This window comes from Rhipicephalus sanguineus, chromosome 11 (assembly GCF_013339695.2).
Source record: "Rhipicephalus sanguineus isolate Rsan-2018 chromosome 11, BIME_Rsan_1.4, whole genome shotgun sequence".
NCBI classification, from domain to species: domain Eukaryota; kingdom Metazoa; phylum Arthropoda; class Arachnida; order Ixodida; family Ixodidae; genus Rhipicephalus; species Rhipicephalus sanguineus.
This window is the reverse complement of record NC_051186.1, coordinates 54,972,442-54,995,019: the sequence shown is the minus strand read 5'-3', so window position 1 is coordinate 54,995,019 and position 22,578 is coordinate 54,972,442. Positions and strand designations below refer to the sequence as shown.

Here is a 22,578-nt window from a genome sequence, read left to right as displayed (position 1 = left end):
GAAAAACAGCACGGTCAATTCGCGAAATTCTGCGCTCGGAGTGTGTCAGTTGTATCTCGAAAACCGATACAATGCAGCGCATCGGAAAGCATAGAGAGCTTGAATGACTTGCAGCCTAGAGTAGAATCTCATTAAACAGAACCACAAAGGGGCCAGGAAAATGCGTTTCATTTAACGGGACGTTCATTTACTGAGAACGATCTATTGCAGTGCAGCAGCATATCCGAACCAAATTGTGGGCAGCTGATCCGTTTAACCAGCATTTTGATCTAAGCAACTTCCGTTTAAGAGCATCTACTGTAGTACAAGATTCAAAGCTCCCTTAAAGACTGGTCTGCGTACCTATGTAGCCACTGTAACACCTTAGTAGGCACTGTGATCTGGTTGGATTGTATTGGAATATGGTAATGTCACAACCAATTATGGTAATGTCACAACCAATTATGCTGCCGTCACAACCAATTATGGTGATGTCAACCACTTCTGGCCTGTTGTCACGATCTTGCAACATATCAAACCTGAAATCGTAAATTAAACGAGGATGCCCAGGAGAGAAAAATCTTGATTTGGACGTCATCAATAGCCACCGCAATAACCTGCTGTTGTGTAGAAATGGCTCACTTCGGCATTGTTCACTTCGGCTTCCAAAGAGGACGAGAGCTTCTAAAAACCTGTGCACCCGTATCCCTTTGGGTGCATCAATTGAAATCACCATCTTTGCAATATTAAATATTGTTGTTATGGCAGTGTGCCATATCAAAAAGCAAATGTAGAGCTAAAAATTAACTCTCACACAGGAAGAAACACGGCAAACGAGGACGAGCGCTCGTCCTCGCCTGTAGTGTTTCTTCTTGTGTGTGTGTTAATCTTTTGCGCTAAATTTAATTATAATGATGGTAGACCCAACAGACTGCCCGCCTGAAGACTGCCATAAAATGAGAGATCGGTTCACCTGCCAAGTCCGACTTTGTGGAGTGGGAAAACATGTGAACAAAGACACTGTTTCATGCTAGAAGTGCCATTCCAGAGCTTAAAATACAGATCTAAAAATGTCACTTAGGATAGGGAAATCGACTAACTTTGGATGTTCTTAGGTAGCACTGAAGCACTTCTGACTTCTTTCCTTAATGCTTTAGTGCTTCTCTTTACACTTTCTTTAATGCTTTTCTTAACGCAAGAAAAATATCCCGGCTATATGAAATTTTTAACTGAATCTAGAACTATCTCCAAACACTTAAGACTCACTTTGTCATAGCGCAAGGTTTGGCACAGGTATCCATGGCAGGCGTCTTCTCCATTTACCAGCAAGTTCAGCAGCACGCTGTCTTTGTTCTGGAGCTGCAGGCCTGAAATGAAGATAGTACGTAAGGCTTGAGAAAGGAGGAATGCTGCTTATGCATTATTTAAAGACTGGTAATAAGAAAACCAGGGCAATTACGAGCCCTTGTAGATACTGCTCCAATATCGCGTACAACTCGTCCACAGGCATTTTATTAATAGTTTGGCTTCCGATCTGTCTCTTTCTCTTTTTACTATGCTTAACAATCTATTAGTTATGGGCTCCCCATTATGAAATTCCAGCAATGAAGTTGAGGGGCACTTGCCTCGCAGGTCTATCCGCATCCTCTTGGGGCTGGCCAGCTGCCCAGCCCCCAGGGCCCGTTCCGTGGAGCCGCGCTTTGGCGGTGGGTCCGGGGGGGACGGCATCCCCATCTTCTGCTCCAGCGCCGTCGTCACGTATGCGTGCGGCCGCCCGTCGCTCGCCGCCGACAGACCCCGTGTCAGGTGGCCTCTCGTCACCGACTGGTGCAGTTGTTGGTGTGGATGTGTCAATCGTGCTGACCTACGAGTCGATGGTGATACGGATCTCATTTACACGCAACTTTGGTTATGTTGAAGGCTTCAAAAACACTGGATTACTCCCTCTCCAAGTGCACGAGCCGCAGTTATTTTAATCTATTCAGTTATGGAGTGGTCATTTCTTGTGCATGCACAGGTGCCCTTACCGCAAAATGCGATATTTTGCAAGTGTTTCCTCTGAGTATTATTACTTATTGCATTTATTTTACAATACAGCAGGCCCTCCTCGGGCTCATGCAGGAGTAGGTTCCAATTTGAATACAGTATCCACAGAGCAAATAACCCGAGCCCATACAAAATGAACAAGAAATAGTATGCACATTCTATTTAGACAAGCTATTGAGAACACAGCACGGTATACCGTATACAGCACTCTTGTCAAAAGAAAACTGAAGTTGACAAATTGTGCTCGTAGATAGTAACATTAGTTAACGAGGCACACCACTGCCGCTACCTGCATTGTCTTTATGAAAAGCAAATCCTAAATCAGATTGCGGATTCTAGGCACTGCCATACCTGCGAAAGATGTGAGTAAACCATCCACGTACAGTCGCGCTCAATATGACTCGCAACAGGAAGCGCGTGATCTTACGAGCTGTAAGATCACCCACTGCTACCACTAGCCCTTATTTCCACAACTAAATGCTGTTCTCCAGTTCTAGGATGATCCCAATTGAGAAGATATCATTTAGTTGTGGAAATGTGGGCAAGTTTAAGGCCTGCGCAATATTTGAGCTGAGTGTTGCAAGTCATATTAAGCACATCTGTGGAGTCCAATGCCCTGTTAAAGTGAACAGTGGACCATTTGCCAATGGATTATTACTGAAATACATGCAAAAACCTACAGACAAATTCGTCAGGTGTAACTGTATGCTCGTTTGATTATATGACGGGGATAAAAAAAACTTCGTTGCACTGCTTTCATTAATGGCCAACTGTTCCCTCTAACAACGTACTGGACTGTATGTTGCCAGTTGATCCCATTACCTTGACAAGTCTTGCCGATGTGACCCAGAGACTCCCGTTGACCTGGGGTGGTTCGTTCGTGCTCGGTGCTTGGTCCACTCCCGTGACCTCGATGAAGGTGGTGGGAGTTCGGCTACCAGGAGGGCAGCCAGGCTGGACTTTGGGTTGGGTCCCAGGGACCCTAACGTTGGCCTCGGAGGAGACGACGAGGTGCCGAAGAATGTCGGGCTGCAAGCAGTGTCCAGGGATTTCTTTTACTTTACGGAACCAGGCAGGGAGGGTTGAAATGACACAAGCTGCTAATGTGGGTCGAGGCCTTGAGTGCAATAACACGTAGACTCCTTGAAAGGGTTCTGAACCACATTTCCCGGTAGTCATCTAATGACCTTAGTATCGGAGTTCGTTGCCTCACGAATCGATTGCTGCAAAAATTTCTGGAATCCATAAAGAATGTGCAGAATTACAGAGGTTTGTCGCCCGCATTAAGCACCACTTTCTTCTCTCATTCCGACGAGCGCGGTGAAAGCTACACAGGCAGGGATGGCACGGGGGAAAGAAGTAACGTCAGCGTGCGTCACGGCCTTGAGCGCACGTGACAAAATGTGACTTGTCCTCTCCCGTTGCAATTCCTGTGCGTGCGAGTGTGACTACTTTGTAATGTTAGCAGGCTATGGAGCATGGCGCCGACACGTGGCGGCACCCCATGGCAGGAAGCGCATCTGATCCAAATGCCGAACTTTATTTATGTCGGCTATTGGCCAATAACATGTTATCTGCTGTTCGACGTCAAACAGCAGTTGCCGGCAGCTCCGGAAAGAGTGAGCACAGGCCTCTGTATGAAAAGAGGGCACCAGAGGAAATGGCAATTCCGTGCTCCGCTTCTAGACTCTCTTTGCCGTGCACGACTGCAATATTTGGCTGCACTGTTCATAGCAGTGTCTGCTTTCTGCAGAATGGATTTTATCACCAAGCCCAAGGGGTGGTTCATGACCCTTTCAACGCCAGAGAGTTTTCAACACAGTGAGCACACCTGTTGCAGAGAGAGCTCCGACTGGACGAGCTCCCGGGAGACGAGTCCTGGGGCCCCCACATGACTGAGTCGGGACTGAGCAGCGGAAAGTCATCTCCGTGCATGGAGATGTACGGTGCTCGCATGTCAAAGTCATCGTCCTATAAAGAAGCAAAAAAAAAAAAAGAGAGAGGGAGAGAGAGAGAAAAGAATTAGCGTCACATGCACTACAACAAGAGAGCCACGAACAACTAATTAAGTACTGTTAGCGTAAAACATCAAGTCACATACAACACTTTACTTTTTCACATTTGGCAACGAGAGGAAGTCTGAACTCCCTGACCTACGAAAGAGCACTGTGAAAACAACACCTGCGCTTTACTGCTTCTGTCAAATCGACACCTGGAGCTTTGCAGCACATTTATCATATTCAGACATCAGCCACGCTTTTGGCACTTCCACATTATCTAAGATGCGTTGTAGTACTACTTCCAGTGATGGAACACATGTGCATAAAGAACTACCAGCCCGATCTCAAGTGAAGCATTCACATTCTCCACTGGCAGATTCTGTGCAGTCCAAGTGCTCGCTCCAGGATTTTGATAGCCACTCTAAATCTCCCAGTGAAAAACGCCGTCAGACACAAAAAGCAGACGACACCGGATTAACAAACCGACCTGGAGATCTGTATGCCCTTCGGGCTTTAGCTCGAGGCCGGCAAACCGGTCCACGGGGCTTTCGATGCTGGGAACGTCCGAGCAACTGCTGCAACGCCCTTCTCCGTCTGAAGACGGCGGCGTGCCGCACGATCCCGGCGATGACAGAGGGTCACTGTCGTCCCGGTAACTGAGGAAGGGGTCCTTCCGACCCAGCGGGCAGTCCTCCTCGGGAGGAAGCAGCGCGTAGTCCGGCAACAGCTTGTTCTCGTCGCCATAGATGTCCGACAGTGAGAATGCGTCGCCAAGCACATCTGCATGGGAAGGAGGGAGGATGCGATTGCCAATATGTCAGGCTGCTGCTGAAGTCCCAGGACTTGCATTTCTAATATGATTAATAATTGCTGGGGTTTTACGTCTCAAAACCACAATATGATTATGAGTAATGCCATAGCGGAGGGCTCCGGAAATTTAAAGCACCTGGGGTTCTTTAACATGCACCTAAATCTAAGCACACAGGCCTCTAGTATTTCGCCTCCATCGAAATGCGGTCGCCGCAGCTGGGATTCAATCACGTGAGTTAGTCAGCATCAAGCACCATGGCAGGTAAAAAAAAAAAAGTCATATTTGTAAATGTCGCAGTTTGAAGAATGCAAGGCTAAATTAGCGGGCTTGGTATGTAATCTCCCCGCCGGTAATGCATTACAAAGAATTTAAGACTGCAAACAAGATAATGAGAAAACTTTAAAAGGCCTTTTCTATGGGACAGTGAGGATGCTGAATGTCTTGTTCCGGAGCATCGACGCTTCCTCTTCAATGATTTTATCAATTCTACAGTGTGTTCAGCATCCCAAAAACTACATCACTCGCCCCTTTGAAAGCACAGCTGCATATCCATTTAATATTTCCAATCAGTCATTTGCCATGAAGGTCGGCACTTGAACTTACGAAATGTACAGTAGCTGCGATTACAAAATGCTTAATTCACACCAAGTAGGGCACAGTTTCAGAACGAACAATACACACTTTCCCCTAATTCGCACTTAGCTTCGCAAGTACTGGAAGTAATAGCTCTGCACATAGGTGACATGGCAGGGTAACTTCTCTTCCTCCTTGTGCCTCGTCAATTTGCGCGGTTCCGTTGTGCTCATTCACCAACTCACCCAAATTTCTTCACTATTTGACTCAAACCTCATTATAACAAAGTAACATCTGCCACGAAAATAACTTCGTTATATCCGAAAATTCGTTATAAACGTTTTTTCTGTAACACTATGACAAGACTATTAATTTACTTCGTTATAACCGATAATTCGTTATATCAGAGTTCGTTACATTGAGGTTAAGTGTAGTACAGTAGGTTTGCTTATAACCTTCATTTTACCTAATACCGTCATTTTAGATGTTCTTTTAGTTGCAGTGCAGAGCAAATGTGGTTGCAAGTGCAGCCCATGCTAAAAGATACTATATGGGAGGGACGTCGCTGAAACTTTTCTAATGTTAACATCGTTAGAGTGAGTGCGTACCAGAAGGCAGACCCTCCAATGGAATGGTGTCGTCGCCAGCCCGTGGTGCCAAGTGGGTCAGGTCCTCAGGTTCAGATTCCTCTCTCAGCACTGCAAACACAAAAAAGGCAAAAAAAAAGAGAAACCAGGGTTGACCAGAGAAACCAGGCACTAAAATTACAGACATTTTTTTTTTGTTTTTTATGCTTGTATAACACCAGACAACTACAATTTCATCAGCGCATGGTGTCCGGATGAAGCATTTTCCCTTCTTTTCTTGCAATCCTCACAGCAGGCAGTGACTAGTACTCGAGCTGTGTACCAGGGGGTGAACTCTTTTTGCAAAAAGATAGAACGTTACTGCACGGTACCACAAAGTTATATTTAATTACTCCATAATTATGAGGACTCAATACTGGCTAGTTCACTGGAGACTGCAGAGGCTTTGAAAGAAGTGACGTGACATTGACAAATTTATCGGCACTCCGCCACAATCTGCCGCTCAAAGGGATGAAATCTTGCCGACAGCACACTAACAGTGCAGAAAAAATAAAAGAAAAGGGAAGAAAGAGACATGATAAGATGAACACTGCTTTTCTGTACGTCAGTGTGCGAAGCTGGGCGCGCCATCGACCATTTTTACAGCCCAGCGTTGTTCGACCTCGCCGGTGCACCAGCCCCCGACAAAATGCTCACACATGTACCGCTGAGTTAACGCAAGCTTTTCCATGTTCTGAGAGTTTGTTTTATCGAATGAAGCTCATCATTTGCATTTGCGTCCCATCGTGTTTGCGCGAGCAAAACAAAAGCGAAGCATCCATGAGCACTCCAGCCGACCCACCTGTGAGGCCGCTGTCATCGTCAGCGAAGATGAGGAAGCCCTTGTTCATGTCCGCCGTGCGAGGAGCAAAGATCTTGCTCGTGCTACTGCTGAAGCACTGCTCCTCCTCGTCTTCGTCTTCGGACTCGGACTCGTCCTCGTCCTCCTCTGCTGCTGCTGCCGCTGCTGCTTCAGCCACAGGGGCAGTCGGCAGTGGCTGCAACTTCGGCTCCGGCTCCTTTGGCTTCACCGCCGTTGAAGTCAGTTGCTGCTCTGCGAGCACTTCATGCTTCCCGCTGGCACCACTGCAACCACGACAGAATCAAGAAATCAACGACAGAAGGGCCATGTGACATGTGGACTAAACCTGTTGTATAAGTGGCATCAGTCGCACATGGAGGGAAAATATATAAAAGGGACCCTGAAGCAGTCTTGACTGTGATTTACGAATCCATTGAGTCCGTTGTGTAGGTTCTTTGAATAAATAGACCAATCAAAATAATCTGCATAAGTGTGTAATTTATTATGAGCTTCACCTGTGTAAACTAACCTATGTTAGTTTACTATAGTTTAGAGTGAACTCTTCACAAAATTTTAGACCATGGTATAACAGAGACTCTTGACTTATTACAAACCTGGGATCAAGGACATCAATTTACAGATGGCATCAACTTCTTACTCTTCTTTAGTTGCTACAATCTAAGATCATGCACAAACAACAAGGCAGTAGATTTGTTTTAGAACTCTTTGCATCTCTACTGATCACGAGTCTTGCTTCCAAAGCAAAAGCAAGCGCATACATACAACTTTAAGACAGTAACCTCCTCTGGTGACGTTTTCTATCCTGACACCTGTCTAGCAGCTATCAGCTATGTCTATTGTCGAGCACCAATGTTATTAACTTCTGCAATTTAAACAGCCCATGCTGTAAAATTTAACATTAGCACATTAACAAAATATGTAAAGCAACTATTTCGTTGTCATCATTTCTGCCAAATAAACCACTGCTTTTGTATTGAGACTGAAGCCAAGGAATAGCGAAACAAAGAAAGTCCAAAATGACAGGTTGAATACATGAATGTTCGCTCATTAAACTTCAATGTAAAAAAAAGAAAAAAGAAAAAAAAGCTCGAATGGAGATGCTATCTTTGCAACGTGTGTGGTAAACTGAACTTATTTTGACTGTTACGGTTACTATACGAAGCATGAAAAGCAAGCGAGGGGAGGCATATGTATAGTGGCGCTAAAAATGACTTGCAACATGTCCGTGCTCAAAGTGGTGCCAACACTGCAAAGCGGCGCCAACAAAGCAAAAACTGGTGAAGAAAAACACTGTTTCAGTTAATGGTATTCTCTAAACCAATTTAACATTTGACAATGTCACCGCTCAGGCTTGGGGCCCCTTCAACCACGACCACCGGGTTGCAACTCGTATTAAGCGCGACTGTACATTAAGACATTAAGGTCACACAGCAATCTGTTCCACTTACGACGAGCGTGGGCAGGCAGAAAACTACCACTACAAGCCGCGTAATGAAGACAACAGGGCCCTGCTGCCAGAGATGAGCATTGAGAAACAAAGGCCCGCGGCGGGCATGCCTTGAGTGACATCACAATGCGCGCAGCCGTCGACTGCCAAGAAGAAAGAACGGTGGGAGGGTGTTGCTTGCCTCAGCACGTAATTGACGCAGACGACGCATTGTGGCTTGCTGCAGCTGCTGTTCTCGTAGATGAGGGTCGCCTGGGTCAGCACCCATACGCAGCCACCATGCTTGGCCAGGAAGCGGTACTGGCCGGTCTCGCACTGGCCCTTGGCGAACACTGCGAACAAAGAACGCATGCGTGCAATTAACGTCTGTGCAACTTAACAGACAATTTGATCGGGCTAATTGGTAATGATCCATCATTGCAGGTAGTGCAACATTTTACGGAGGACAGATACGGAAAGGACAAACAACAAGCGCTTGTGGTTTGCCTTATCTGTATCCGTCCTACATAAAGTGTTGCATTACCTGCAATAATATAACACGTGTGCAGTCAAATGGCTCACAATGGCTCAACTTGCAGCAGCTCAACGGAATGTCTGGTACACCCTGCTTTGTACGCAGAAGTTTATGCTTCAAAAAGCTAAACTTCTTCTTGGGCAATTTAATCATCATCAATCAGCCTGACAATGGCCACTGCAGGGTAAAGGCCTCTGCAATGTTTCTCCAATCAAGCCAGCCCTGTGCTCACTGCGGATATGTTATCGCCGCAAACTTCTTAATCACATATGCCTACCTAACTTTCTAACCTCTCCCTCGCGTGCTTGCCTTCTCTTGGAATCCATTCTGTTACTCTTAGTGACCAGCCGTTGTCTTGCCTTCTCGCTATATGTCCCGCCCATGCCCATTTCATCTTCTTGATTTCGACTAAGATGTCCTTAACACGTGTTTGTTCCCTGACCCACTTTGCTCTCTTCCTGTCCCTTAAGGTTACACCTATCATTTTTGCCCTAAATTACGCTTCCCACTAGGGCAATTTAGTGTGGTTTACCAAACATAGTTTTAGGACACAAGTCGACATGGTTGCGAAGATAAACACAAACACGTAGAGTGCCAGCTACCTAGTAATTGGCACTTGGTGTGTTTTGTGTTCTTCCTCACATCTGTCTCAATAATAATTGTTGGGGTTTCACGTCCCAAAACCAAGATATGATTATCAGGGATGCCATAGTGCAGAGCTCCGGAAATTTTGACCACCTAGGGTTCTTTAACGTGCACCTAAATCTAAGTACATGGGCCTTAAGCATTTTAGCCTCCATCGAAAATGCGGCGGCGGTGGCTGGGGGGTCTGTCTCTACTAGCAGCCTAATACCACCATTTACGAAAGACACTCCTCTCACAACTTGCACCTGCAATCAAGTGATAGTAGGTAACATGCTGGCATAACACAGCAGAGTAATATAGAAAGGTACCTATGTCTTGTGATTTAATGCAGACATACATTATACTTTCAGAATGGAAAATATGACATTAAACATGAAAGTCCCGAGGATACTAAGTGAATTGATACCATTGAAAAGTTAACATACGGCTTTACTCACAGCATTGTAGACATAGCAGACATAGTATAGACATGGTAAAGACAGGCATAGCAGGCACGGTAAAGATATCTATACTAGAAGCGGCAGTGTGTTATTTCCTTTTATATTTGTTACTTTTTTTCGTTAAATCACATGTTTATGGACAGCTTGCTAAGTCTTCTCTCCTGCTCCACATATAATGAGATGAGTGTATAAATATAATAGCTATATCAGATGCAACATGTACGTTCTGGTGCAACACACACAAATGCTAACAATACCAAGATGGAGTACCAACAACTAACTTAAGTACACATAAAACACACTTGATTGATTCATTGGTCAATAAACTAAGCTTGCACAACTTACATTATGGATTTGTGACATTTATGTGCGTTTCAATTGTGATAAGACGCATAGGACTTGTGTGCAATTCATGTAAATGGCTAAGCTGAAAAAGCGCCGCACACCGCACTGCTCTTCGTCTTTATCGTCTTCACTGACATATCATTTTGTGCCTGCACAATACAAAGAAAGCCATTTACTTATCAGCTTGCATGTGATGGTATTGTATTGCAACTATTACTCAATTTGCCAATGATAAGGATAGTTCCCAGAGTACGGCAACTGCTAGAGTTGATTACGAGTCTACGTCGGTAACAACAATTCTTTTAGATGTTCAGTCAATCTCACAATGCTACATCTACTAAGACGTTTAAGCGCACAACATCTGCGCATTTCTGACGTATGCAATGATGATTCATCACACAAGAAAACTAAAATTATGCTCTAAACTGAAGTTATTTTCTTAATGTGACACTCTGCAAACCAAGCACTCCATAGAAACTACAGGATCCCCCACGCTTAGTCCCGTGATGACAGAAGGTGCAGTTGCCAGAATGCTAATTTTCCACAACGCAAGTGTGGCAATTTGTAGCAACAGTTCTATCACTGGCGCGTATCAAGCCATAAATTTCCCGTGAGGACCAAGAAAATCTCGAATGCCAGAAAGAGGTGTGCCCACTGTCCACAACACTTAAGGAAAAGAAAAAACCCTTGGAACTTGCTGAGACAAGCAACTCTCTGAAAGCAGTGCTGTAATTCAAGGCGGAAAAAAGAAGATGAGGGCACGAGACGTCAGAAAGAAAATGCCACCACGAATAAGACAAAGGAAAGCGCGTTGTGCTCCCACACGGAGAGAAAAAGACTAAAGATGAATCGCACTAGACGGATGGTTGCGGAGGCAAAGTTTGGACTGCGTCAGAGGCCAGGGAAGCCCAAAAATACACGCTGCCAAGCAAGAGTGAGTGGCCCCCGCACTGGATGCCAGAGGGGAGCGCTAGAGAGGAGACCATTAATAGGAGGAGGCAACGGAAGAAGAAGGCATTCCATACAGACTGGCACGCTTTCAAGGCTGGGGAGGGTGGAAGCTTCAAACATCAACGCCCACAGCTCTTGAACTTCCTTGCAACGGTTATACCTGCATACAACCCCCCCCCTCCCCCCCCCCCCCCCGACTTCACCCACAACCTGTCCCGCTCTCTTGAGTTCAAAAAATAGCTCGGCTGATGCCCGCTGATATTCGCCGCCGACAATGCTCAAAACAAGACGCCTCGGAAAGTCCGTGCCTGCACCTGTTCGGTGTGCAATTTATAGGCTCCAAAATAAAACGACTTCGCTCCCTCCCGCACTGCGCAAATTCTATTGAATGCTTTCTCCCGTTTCGCTTCATCCACGCCGCTGAGAGCTTCTTCTATATTTAGTACTGCGCAAACAATTTAAAGAACTATTTCTGGACAATGGTCGCGAAGCGACGCGACGGTTGAAGTGGTATTGCGGAAGAGGCGAGGAGCGAGATTGAACAGGTTTAGAATGGAGAGCGTGCCACGTGAACATGCAGTGTGGTTCCCAATGAATGGCCCTCTAGAAATACAGTCGTTTAGAAAACTAGAAAAATCAGGACCGAAGATATAGTACAAAATTTCAAATGGCCGATTAAAGCACTAGGTGGTATTGAAAGAACGTGCCAAGCAAAAAAACCTAGGTACCTAAGCTCTGGCATGTGTGCTGTAAGTGAAAGCCTACTAAAAAAATAAGGACTGGAGGTGTATTATAAAGAATTTCAAATGGCCAGTTAAAGCACTATAGGTCCCGTTGAAAGAAAATGCCAATTAAAAAACATAAGTAGGCTCTTGTTCATGTGCTGCAACTGAAAGCATAAAAATAGTACTGCAAGTCTATGTAACTTCACAATGTTGATATCACTTATATTCCTAATGTACACCACAAAAACGATGGTTCTGTATGTGCGCAGAATATTGATTCACCATATCCCTGTATCTCAGTGATCAGATGCATGTCATTTTGCAATTTAAATATGTAAAAAGGTGTTTATAAATAGAAAAGTAGTCCATTACTTATGAGTTGAACATAATGCACATTTCTATGCACTGCATTAACCGTTCAATACTTTTACAGTGGTTTATAAGCTTTTAGATTGCATAAGCACTGGCCATTCATTGGATGCTCAGGTAACAGAATGCCGCCAAATATACCTGCTTGGTAAAAATGAAGGACCCTTACCAGAAAGTTACAGACGTGCTCAATAAAGGTAATTGGAAGTGATGTTTAATGGCATTACTGCACACACTCTTTTTGATCATGAATTCGCAGGCTATCAATTACAACCACATCTCATGACCCATTAAATTAAGCCCTTAATAGACATAAATTAGCAAAATAAAGGGGAAAAAAAGCGGACAATTCGTTCACGCGGAGCCTTCCCAGATGGGGAAAAAAAATAAATAAAAACTCACCCCCAAAACAGTCGAGCAGGCAGTTATATCCAATTCAAAAAAAATTTTCAGGACGCAATCCCACAAGTCTCCAGTGTCGCGCGCCACACTTGGAGAGCCGTTGAACACGCTTGTAACGGCTCCCAAGATGATGCACTAGAGAACAGCGAGGGAGGGGGGAAAGAAAATGGCCGAACCGCCCAAGAAACGAGGGGCCCCTTATCAGCTTATCGTTGCACGGGAGCGGTGGTGCGGGAAAAGGGGGAGGGGGCTACGACGGCGGCCGATATGAAGCCGCCCTCTCCTCCTTATCAAACGGAGGAGCTCGTTTCTTATCGCCGCACCACGGAGACGATGAGGCCACGCAACAAAGTGTTTTCGACTAGATTGCTGCGGCGCGCTCAGCTCAGCAACTGAAAAATCACTCTCAGCTGTGGGCTACGACGGTGGGCGGGGGGGGGGGGGGGGGGGGGGCACCTCCGACAAAACACGTGCTGACGTAGGACGAGAACTCCCCCCCGTCTACCAGAGACTAGGATTGCTTGTTTTATTACAGCCGCGCGGTGACGACAAGCGTCGTACCTCGACACCTGACGATCTCGGAGCCGTAACACAGGATATGCAAATGAATCTTTACGATGCCACCAAAGAGCGGATCGTTTTTTTTTTAATTCCGAACGTACATTGGTACCCCGATTCCCGTCATTATCATCATCGCCGACATTATCATTATCATTTACGTCCACTGCAGGTGTACCCTAGCAGAGGTACTATTCTGGACATTGTCAAATTCAGCCATATTGTCAAATTCCGTAACGGCGGAATTTTCGGCCAATCAGAGAGGACGTAGCAGCACTTTGGGCCAATTAGATTTGACCAATGGCGTAATTTGACAGCGTCAGTGTCCGGAATAGCACCACTTCGGTGTTATTCTCCAGCACCGCAGCGGTGCCGTCTTCTAGTTCACTGCACCAGGAAGATGGCTTTCTCCACCAGAGACATACAGATCCTAGCTCACTTTTGTATAGAGGAAGGAAAAAAATAAGACAGCAATGAACAACACCAATGAAGCTCAAAAATCCCACAGGGTCCCTTATGTGTTCGCCTAAGACGACTCGAAGGCGAAAGCTATCCGGTTTGGCTATTTCATCGTCATCACCATCACCGAACTATTATCATTGGAGCTTTTGAAGTCACGTGAGTAGCTGCATAGAGTTTCCTACAATACTTACTAGAGGTAACTCTGGCGCTAGTGTCTATGGGAGCTGCAACGCATTACTATAGCATTACGCTTCAGCCAGCATGGGAATGATGGGTACTGGGTAGTACACAAATTTGTCTAAACTTCGTACTTTCGGCTCCGTTTGGCTCCGCGTCGGCTGCATCCGCTTTGTCGCAAAACGAAGTTCAGCAAAAGTCAGCAGTTTCACTTCGCCACTTTAACTTCTTTAGGCTCAGCGATTCAAACCTGGTCACGAAGTTCACAACGGTCTATTCTTTTATCCGAAACAAAAGCCAAAACACACAATAAACAAAGCCACAAGTACGTTTGAAGCCGCAAGCACGAAGACTAGGCAAATTTGTGTACTACCCATCATTCCCATGGTAGCTGAACGATCGCAGCGCCAGAGTCCCCTCTAGTTAATTTTAGGAAACTATGAGTAGCTGCACACTTTGGCCACCATGTTTGCCATCTTCGACAAATCTCACTGGTGCGCACCGGGGCGCCAAGGTTCTGCCATGATTGGATGAAACGGCGCACCAGGGCGCTCCGGTGTGATTTGATGAAGACGCAATTTGCTCATACCGTGGCTGCTGCTGCTGATGCTGATAATGAATTATAGCTCAGCCATTTGTAATAATGTGGCAGCTTTCAGCAACTCTCTCGTTACGCACAGTGTGACGCCTGGCGCGATTCTGCTTCGGTGACAAAGTGAAAGTACACATGCCACAGAGGAATAACATCATAAAGTTTAGGTCGTAAATTCAGCAAGGCGCACGTACGCTTATTTGACTGGCGGGCCATTAAACTGGGGCCTTTTATTAAACGTCCCAAAATTGCGCAGGTCAGTTATACGTGACACCGAAACGAGGAATCCCGGATTAACTTATGACCACCCATCTATTAGCTTTCGTTAACGTCAGCTAGACTAATTACACGCAATTGCTGTTGTTTTGTGTTTTTAGCTTATTTCCCGTTCCGTCCCCATCTAAATGCGACTGCAGTGCCCGGAAATGAAACCCACGACGTCGCGTTCATTCGATTAAACTAACGTTAAAAGCATCTCACGAACAGAACGTGCTCTACGGGAAGCCAGTTAGAGTTGGTAAATTAATGTAATTCAGGAAGCGATTGCGGCGTATAACGTAGCTTATATGGCCTGACTATTTTCGATATAACGCCTTAATTTTGTCTATTTCGTTTCGAGTTGCGGAGGTTAGATCTCGTTTTTTTCCCCTCATATTAAGAAATCGTAGTGACGATGATAACGACAGACGATAAAGGTGGTGCAACGACAGTTGCTACACTGTAACGACAAACGTAATGACCTCCACCAGCCTCTTAGAGGAAAAAGAGGCGTCTTATCTTGTGTCCCCCAACCGCTCGATTCTCGTTTCTTTTTCGCTCTTTTTTTTTTGTTTTCTTCCTCGTCGTGGACAGTATCATATCATGCAAAAGCACCGCGTTCGGAAATGAGAACAGAGTCCAGCCACACTGCACGAACACTCGCGGTGCTAAACGCTCCCAAATTCGAGTAAACGGTCATCGAACACTCATCACAGAACGTTACGCTGTAAAGACAAGAACCGCAGAATGCACTACACGACAGACGGTACAAGGACAGATAACGCGACAGCGAACGATAATACTCCCGTGACGTTACCTATATTATACCTTTATAACTAATACTCCAGAGATAACAAGGCCACCTTCGATATAGTCTAAACACCATCAAAACCATATGCGTGCGCATTAAAGTTCGATTAGGCGTTATCTTTAGATTAAGAAGAAACAAAGAAGAATGTATCAGGCAGGGGCGTAGGCAGAATGTTTTTTTTTTTTTTTTTTTTGGGGGGGGGGCACCTCTTTGATCTGTAGTGGGGGCCGGGCAGGCAGATGTGGTCGAGTGTCATTTTTGCTCTGTATGCTATGGCAAAAAAAGTTTCGGAGGGGGGGGGGGGGAGGGCATGGGCCCGGTGTGCCCCCCCCCCCGCTCCCCCCCCCCCCCCCCCGGTTACGCCACTGGTATCAGGGAAACAATATGCTCCACTACTGCTGCTCAATCGAGCGTGCTTCCACGACCACGGCTGCATTTCCATGGCATACAGCATGCCCGTGCACAAGCACCGCGCTGTTGACCTGAATACCGCCGCCTCCTCACACTACGCGATGTCCTCGATATTGCCTCTTTATCAGCCGTCATGGGCTTCCCCTCCGAGCCGATCGGCGAGATCTGTAACAGTGTAGAGGTACTTACGCCAACGATGACGTCAACGACACCGCACTTCTCCGATCTCAACGTTCTTTTCTTCTTCTTTTAGCTATCTACAAAAACTAATGGCTGCCGGTGGCGGCGGCGCGAGAGACGAGAAAAAAGAAACTGCTGGGTATCTCCCTTAGCAATTATACGACGACTCGAAGGCGAAAGCGTATACAGGGTTTTAAAGACGGCGCTTTTTTTCTTTTCACGCGAGAGGCGCCGCAAAGACGAAGTGAGCGCACTGCTCGCGCGCCTCGAGCCACGGTATTTTTTTTTTCTTTTTGTGGTATCTTTTGAAGCGTTTCGTCAACACGTCGGACTTTTCTGTTCGAAAGCATGCCCCTTAGGTATAGTAATTCGCAGTATCAAAGATACACACGCAAATTTGCTTCGTACACCGGAGTTTTCGTCTGGGCCATATTAAGGTTGGTTGGGGGTCCTGCGAAATGGGTCAACCCACTGCGGGGGATCGGCCATGAATAGTGCGACAGTAAAAGTTGTAAAAAGAAAGAAAGAGAGCAAAAAAGAAATAAAGAAAGAACTCGAGACCATTCCAATCGGTGAAGGTGGGTGACCAGCGGAGATGACGGGCGCAAGATCTCATTTGGGAGTTGTCTAAGGGATACCCATACGCTTACCCCGCGAACTCTGCACTTATTTTTTTCCCTGCCACATACCCTTTATCGAAGTGTCGCTTCTGCCCTGTCCAGATAGCAGATCTATCGTATATCATGTGGCGATGCCCCATCAAATCTCCCGCCCGCACCCTCAAACCATCGATTAGTAGTGAGGTGCTGTGGGAGACTGCCCTGCGCAGCCCTGATCCCACCATACAGGACCGAGTCCTGAGGTGGGCTGAGGACGTAGCGGAGGCTGGTACCACGACTGGTAGACTAACGTCGTGCCACGACGAAGTGGTACCACCGTACCACTTCGTGCGGCATAACCGATACCAGTCATACTCGGTGCATTTCTTTTTCAGTTCAATCTGTTTCTCAGGGCAGGGTTGGCGCCAGAATGTTCTTTTAACGGGAGGGGAAGGGGGGGGGGGGGGACCCAAGAAAAGCGAGTCCGCTGTTAGAATAACATCAAAATTATCGTCATTCATATTCAACGCAATGATTGAATTTTCAACTTTTAAAGACGATAGTCTTTCTTGAGGAACTTAAACGCAGAAATTTGGTCTGTCTGTCTGTCTCTCTGTCCCCCGATTCAGCCACCCGGCCAGAGTTTAATCACTTTCTGAACGCCCAGACGTCTTGAACTGGTGCGGCCGTTCATACTTGTGAACACTGTCGATCAAAAAGCAAATATTACGCATATCTGAGGCGAAAATAACATCCATACGTAAGTATTAGGCGGTGTGTTCCTTTACTAGAAAATACATAGATAAGTAACTCTAAAGACCCTAATGTTTCTTGAGCTGCGCTGAAAATCTAGATGCGGCGGTTCAACATAGGGGCGGAGGATTCGTGTAGTACGGCCGGCACAAGACTATCGTCTTTCGACGACATTTGCAGCGAAGCACGCAGATACGCGGCCAATTTTTCCCCCTTTCTTTTCGCGTTACTAGCATACCGGCCGGCAAGAGTTGACTTCGAGAGCTATTACGTTCCCAAGTGGTCGCAAAAGCCTCAGGAAGATATTACACGTGCGCGTTTGCGCTCCATCTCAAAGAAGAAGAGGAAAAAAAAAACCCGTCTTCAAGCGCTACTACGCCTTGGACACATAACCGCCCAAATGGCCGCCTACGTATTCCTCTTCACCCCCCCCCCCCCCCACACACACCCCTTCACCCCATTCCCTGCTATTCAGAAGTGCACGAGACGCGATTATCAGGCGATGCAAAAACGACGTTCTGTATCGTACACTTTCGCTCGCCGACTTTTTTTTTTTTTTTTCTCGCCTTCCCCAATGTGACTCCATCACCTCCTAAGAGCGTCGCCGCTTCAGAAAAGACCCACTTGGCGAACAACCCCGCTGAGAGAGGCGGGGGACGCGCGTCCACGGGTCCCAGGCCAGGGCCACGAATAATCCTCGTCACGGAACAAGCTCGGCACGGTCCGTCGCCGTCGCACACTCGTGGTCCCTCTCCCCCTCCTTCACTTCCCCCCTCTTCTTTTTTTAAAGAACAAGATCGGTTAAAACCCTGCACGAACGAACGGCTGTGCAAGGGCCAAACGTCACTTCGACGAAGGCGTGTACCACCTTGACATGCGTACCATCTTTAATGTAGAAATGAATGGGGAGGAATTTTCGAGGGCTCGTTTCTTTGTTTGACACAACCTCAATGAAAACCAGAAGATAATGAAGCCAAGGAAGGTATAGGGAACGTTAATTGCACTGTTTTAAGTGTATCGTAGTAATTGAGATATAGATGTGAAGAAAGGAAAGTGGACGAAAAGACAACTTGCCGCCGGCAGGGACAGAACCGAAGGTCGCAGGTTCTGAATGCATCTTCCCCTGAACTTTATGCCCTCCTTCAAAACCCTAACTGCAGTGTGTGTCCAAAAGAGTGCTAAGCCGGACTAGTTGGTAAGCGTTCACAGTAAATTTTACAGCAGTGTGTGTCAGGCACGTAGCCAGGATTTTTTTTCTGGAAGGGGGGGGGGGGGGGCAAGGCCTAATTGTTCGAAAGAAGGTCTTTTCATGGCAAAAAGAAAAACAAAGTTGCCCGGGAATATAGAAGGCTGGACGAATTTACGCCATTAGTCGACTCTGATTGGCCCAGAGCGCGCTGCTACGACATCTCCGATAGGCTTGAAACGTCGCAATTACGAAACTTGACAATATGGCGGACTTTGACGGTGTCCAGAGTACTAGTACCCCGGGTCTACCCGGGTCGGCAGTCGTTCTGTCGCGCAGTATGGCGCGCTTGCTTGGGTTTTTCCATTGAGGCTCGCTCGTTCCACGCGTTGGCCATGCATACATATACGTCATACGGCGCTTTCACTTGAGCACGCGGTCTGGCGAAAGCTACAGCGACCGGGCCACCGCTCCCGAAAGGAAGCCATTTTCTCATGCTGCACGCCGCGACCTTGTCGGCCACTCGTCGTCGACGCTTCCTATCCCCCCTCCTTTCTTCTCACATCGGGCAATCCTCGGCGCCAAATCAGAGACCACTGCGTGCAGCACCCCCGCCGCCAAGCTGCACTCCCATGCGCAACCGCCACGCACGCAGACAAACACCATACAGAGACACAATGCGCTATGGAAACGTCCAAATTCCTCAGGAGGTGGCCGCCAGCCCTACCCCTCTTGCCGAAGTTCTGATGGAGGGGGGTGCTTTATCGAAAATAAATAATAAAAATAGGTCTTTTTTCTGAAATAGCCAAGGCCTTCAGCCAGTGGCGTTATAAGCTTCTCAACACTATAGAGTGCAGTATATATGCACTGTATATATATATACATTGCACGTTAGGAGCCATATACTTTGCACAGCATATGCTGTATAGCCCTATTCACCCTATATGTGTGCTACTGTGTGCGGTATACAACGGGAGCCATATACCGCATATGGCTCTCGTTCGAAGCCATATAGAGTAACACACAACACCACACTCGACACACCTCCGGCTGTTGTTTTGTTTCGTGACTTCCACATCCGACGAGCAGTAAAACGGTACGACGGGTGCAAATCGTCTTGCGGCTCACCCGAGACGTCTCTATATATACACCCAAATAGCAGCTGCTGGCGGTGTTCCCACTGATCCCCGACGCGATTTCTCTGAGGCGCCTAATCCGCCGATCAAGAGCTCGGCGTTAATCGCTGCGTCTGCAGAACAGCACTCAGACAAGCTGACGTCGCTGACGGCCCGTTTATATACTGTACCCGAAGCCTCGAGGCGTCCGCCTCGCTTGACGTCGTCGCAATCTTGCCTGTGTGCACGGTTCGGCGCTCCGCTACACACTCTAAGACAAAATCGAGTATTTGGGGAGTATTTCTGCCACACAACAATAATCGTCATCTGGCTTGCTCGCGTTTCCTTTCTTGAAAACCCAGCTCTCGCCACTTTCCTGTCAAGAATGCTATGTCACGCTGATAACGCGCGCGCCGTTCGTGACCGGGAAGTGCCGCGACCGCGGTGATAACGCGAGGAAAGTACGCGAGGTGGATGACGATGGTTGTTGTGTGGCAGAAACACTCCCAAAACACTCGATTTTGTCTGAGAGTGCACTCCTATAATCAGCTGCCGGATAAAGTGCCAGATACAGCCAGGAAACCAGGCATTTTTTTCGTCCAGCACTGTGCCCGGAACTTGATTAAAAATGATTAAAAATGTATGGGGGTGTAAGTGGTACATTTAGCTGGTCGCATTCGAGCGCTTGAAAGCTCTCTCTAGAGCGCTATAGAACGCTCTGATAAATACGATAGAGCTTTATAAAGCGCTCTACCGTATTTACTCGCGTGCTACACCAGCACTGTCTGATGCCGACAAGTGTTGACCTATGGAAGACCTGACAATGGGCTTGTTGGTGATCAACGTTCTTTGCGCAAACTACAAAAGACACTGGGCACTGCGTAAAAAAAACACAGAACACATCAGCACATTGCGCTGATGAGTTCTGCATGTGTATTTTTGCGCGGTGTCCGGCACTCTTTGTAGTTTGTGCAAAGAAAGTTGACTTACGTCGTCTATTGCTGGCTAAATAAGGCTAACGTAAGCCAATGCTGGCCACATGATTGCAAACGTTGGCAAGTGTTGGTGTACTATTGGCACCGTCGGCTAGCGTCGCCGTATACGTTGACGAATGATCGCTAAATTATGGCAAGTGACGAGCTTAACTATACTGCCTTATCACTACGTCGATTTAACGCAAATTAAACGGACAGAAAAGAGCGCAGAAGGCAAGGAGACACTTTTGCGTCTTTTTGATTTGCGTTACATTAACGTGGTGATAATGCAAAACCAACTCTAGCCCAACGGTGGATCTATCTACACTACGGTAGCCACCATATAACTATACAGCATTACTGGCGAACGGTTGGTACTATATACATAGACCATTCCACAGAAGATCAGAAACACCTCCTTTGTGGACTGTGGAACGGGAGCACAAAAGCTGACGTCACTACTTCGGCAGTGCGTTTATGAGGGCTCACGCCTATTTCCCACAGCCCAGAGAAAATTATGTCGGCCACTAGGGAGCCTTCTGAGAAACGTTGTATAGTTCCAGTGACGTCATATTACAAGTGCCAATAAAAACGCTACCGCCCTAGAGAGCACGTGCTCGCAGTTATAGCACTGTACACATACCGACACCAACGAAGCCAAACAGGCGAGCCGTCGAAACCGACACGTCTACTATATACCGTCGAGACGACTTCCGCGTAGCCCCAAACTTGGAGCGCCTGCAAATTTCACGCTCCAGCGAAGCGAGTCAAACAAAATCAGCGAGCGGCGGCGGCGGCCGCAACAATATAGGCGACGTGCGAGCCACCGGCGGCGAGATCGTCGACGCGACAGACCGGGGAGTGCAAACCCTGTAGCCAGCCAAAGAGGCTTGCAGCACTCTCGTTACGGCATAGCAGCGGCCTTTTCCGCTGCTGGCCCCGCACAGCACAGCAAGGACGCACGACCATGCAGCCAGCCCCAGTCTGGGTCGATAAGGAGCCCAGCCAGCACAGGGTGCTGAGAGAGCGAGTGGTGCACACCCCCCAAAGCTCTCTTTCTCTCGCTCTCTCTCGTTAGCTGCCGCGCCAGTGTTTACTAATAAACTGCCATTCACACCTTCTCGCGTGCGCTTATGTATGCAGGCACGGGGCTCATCTTGACGCCGCACCCGGCCGCTTTGCGTTAAGTACACACTTTCGTGTCGCCCAGTTTGAAACGCCGATTAAACGTCGGGGAGATGACACCGTCGCAGCGTTCTTCTTTTGTAGCGTTCAATCACACGACGTTGTGCAAATTAGGGTATCTATCTACAGGAGATGACATTTTCTTATCACTCTTTCTAAAGTTTAATTACAGCATTGAATGCAAATTACGGTATCTATCTATCTATCTATCTATCTATCTATCTATCTATCTATCTATCTATCTATCTATCTATCTATCTATCTATCTATCTATCTATCTATCTATCATCATCATCATCTATCTATCTATCTATCTATCTATCTATCTATCTATCTATCTATCTATCTATCTATCTATCTATCTATCTATCTATCTATCTATCTATCTATCTATCTATCTATCTATCTATCTATCTATCTATCTATCTATCTATCTATCTATCTATCTATCTATCTATCTATCTATCTATCTATCTATCTATCTATCTATCTATCTATCTATCTATCTATCTATCTATCTATCTATCTATCTATCTATCTATCTATCTATCTATCTATCTATCTATCTATCTATCTATCTATCTATCTATCTATCTATCGTAGCAAGAAAATACCGGTGTG

The 22,578-nt window shown here is 46.7% G+C and overlaps 1 protein-coding gene across 1 annotated transcript in view; it reads right to left on the bottom strand.

Moving 5' to 3' along the window:
* LOC119373898 (hypoxia-inducible factor 1-alpha) overlaps window positions 1-22,578 on the bottom strand; it is a 213,285-nt gene that overhangs the window by 5,594 nt on the left and 185,113 nt on the right. Inside the window, exons 7-14 of the mRNA XM_037643956.2 lie at window positions 8,487-8,637; window positions 6,838-7,121; window positions 6,018-6,107; window positions 4,513-4,805; window positions 3,857-3,996; window positions 2,848-3,054; window positions 1,605-1,843; window positions 1,246-1,346 (exon numbers count right to left, since the gene is read on the bottom strand). Of these exons, the coding sequence (XP_037499884.1) occupies window positions 1,246-1,346; window positions 1,605-1,843; window positions 2,848-3,054; window positions 3,857-3,996; window positions 4,513-4,805; window positions 6,018-6,107; window positions 6,838-7,121; window positions 8,487-8,637 (1,505 nt within the window). The remainder of the gene's footprint in view (window positions 1-1,245; window positions 1,347-1,604; window positions 1,844-2,847; window positions 3,055-3,856; window positions 3,997-4,512; window positions 4,806-6,017; window positions 6,108-6,837; window positions 7,122-8,486; window positions 8,638-22,578) is intronic.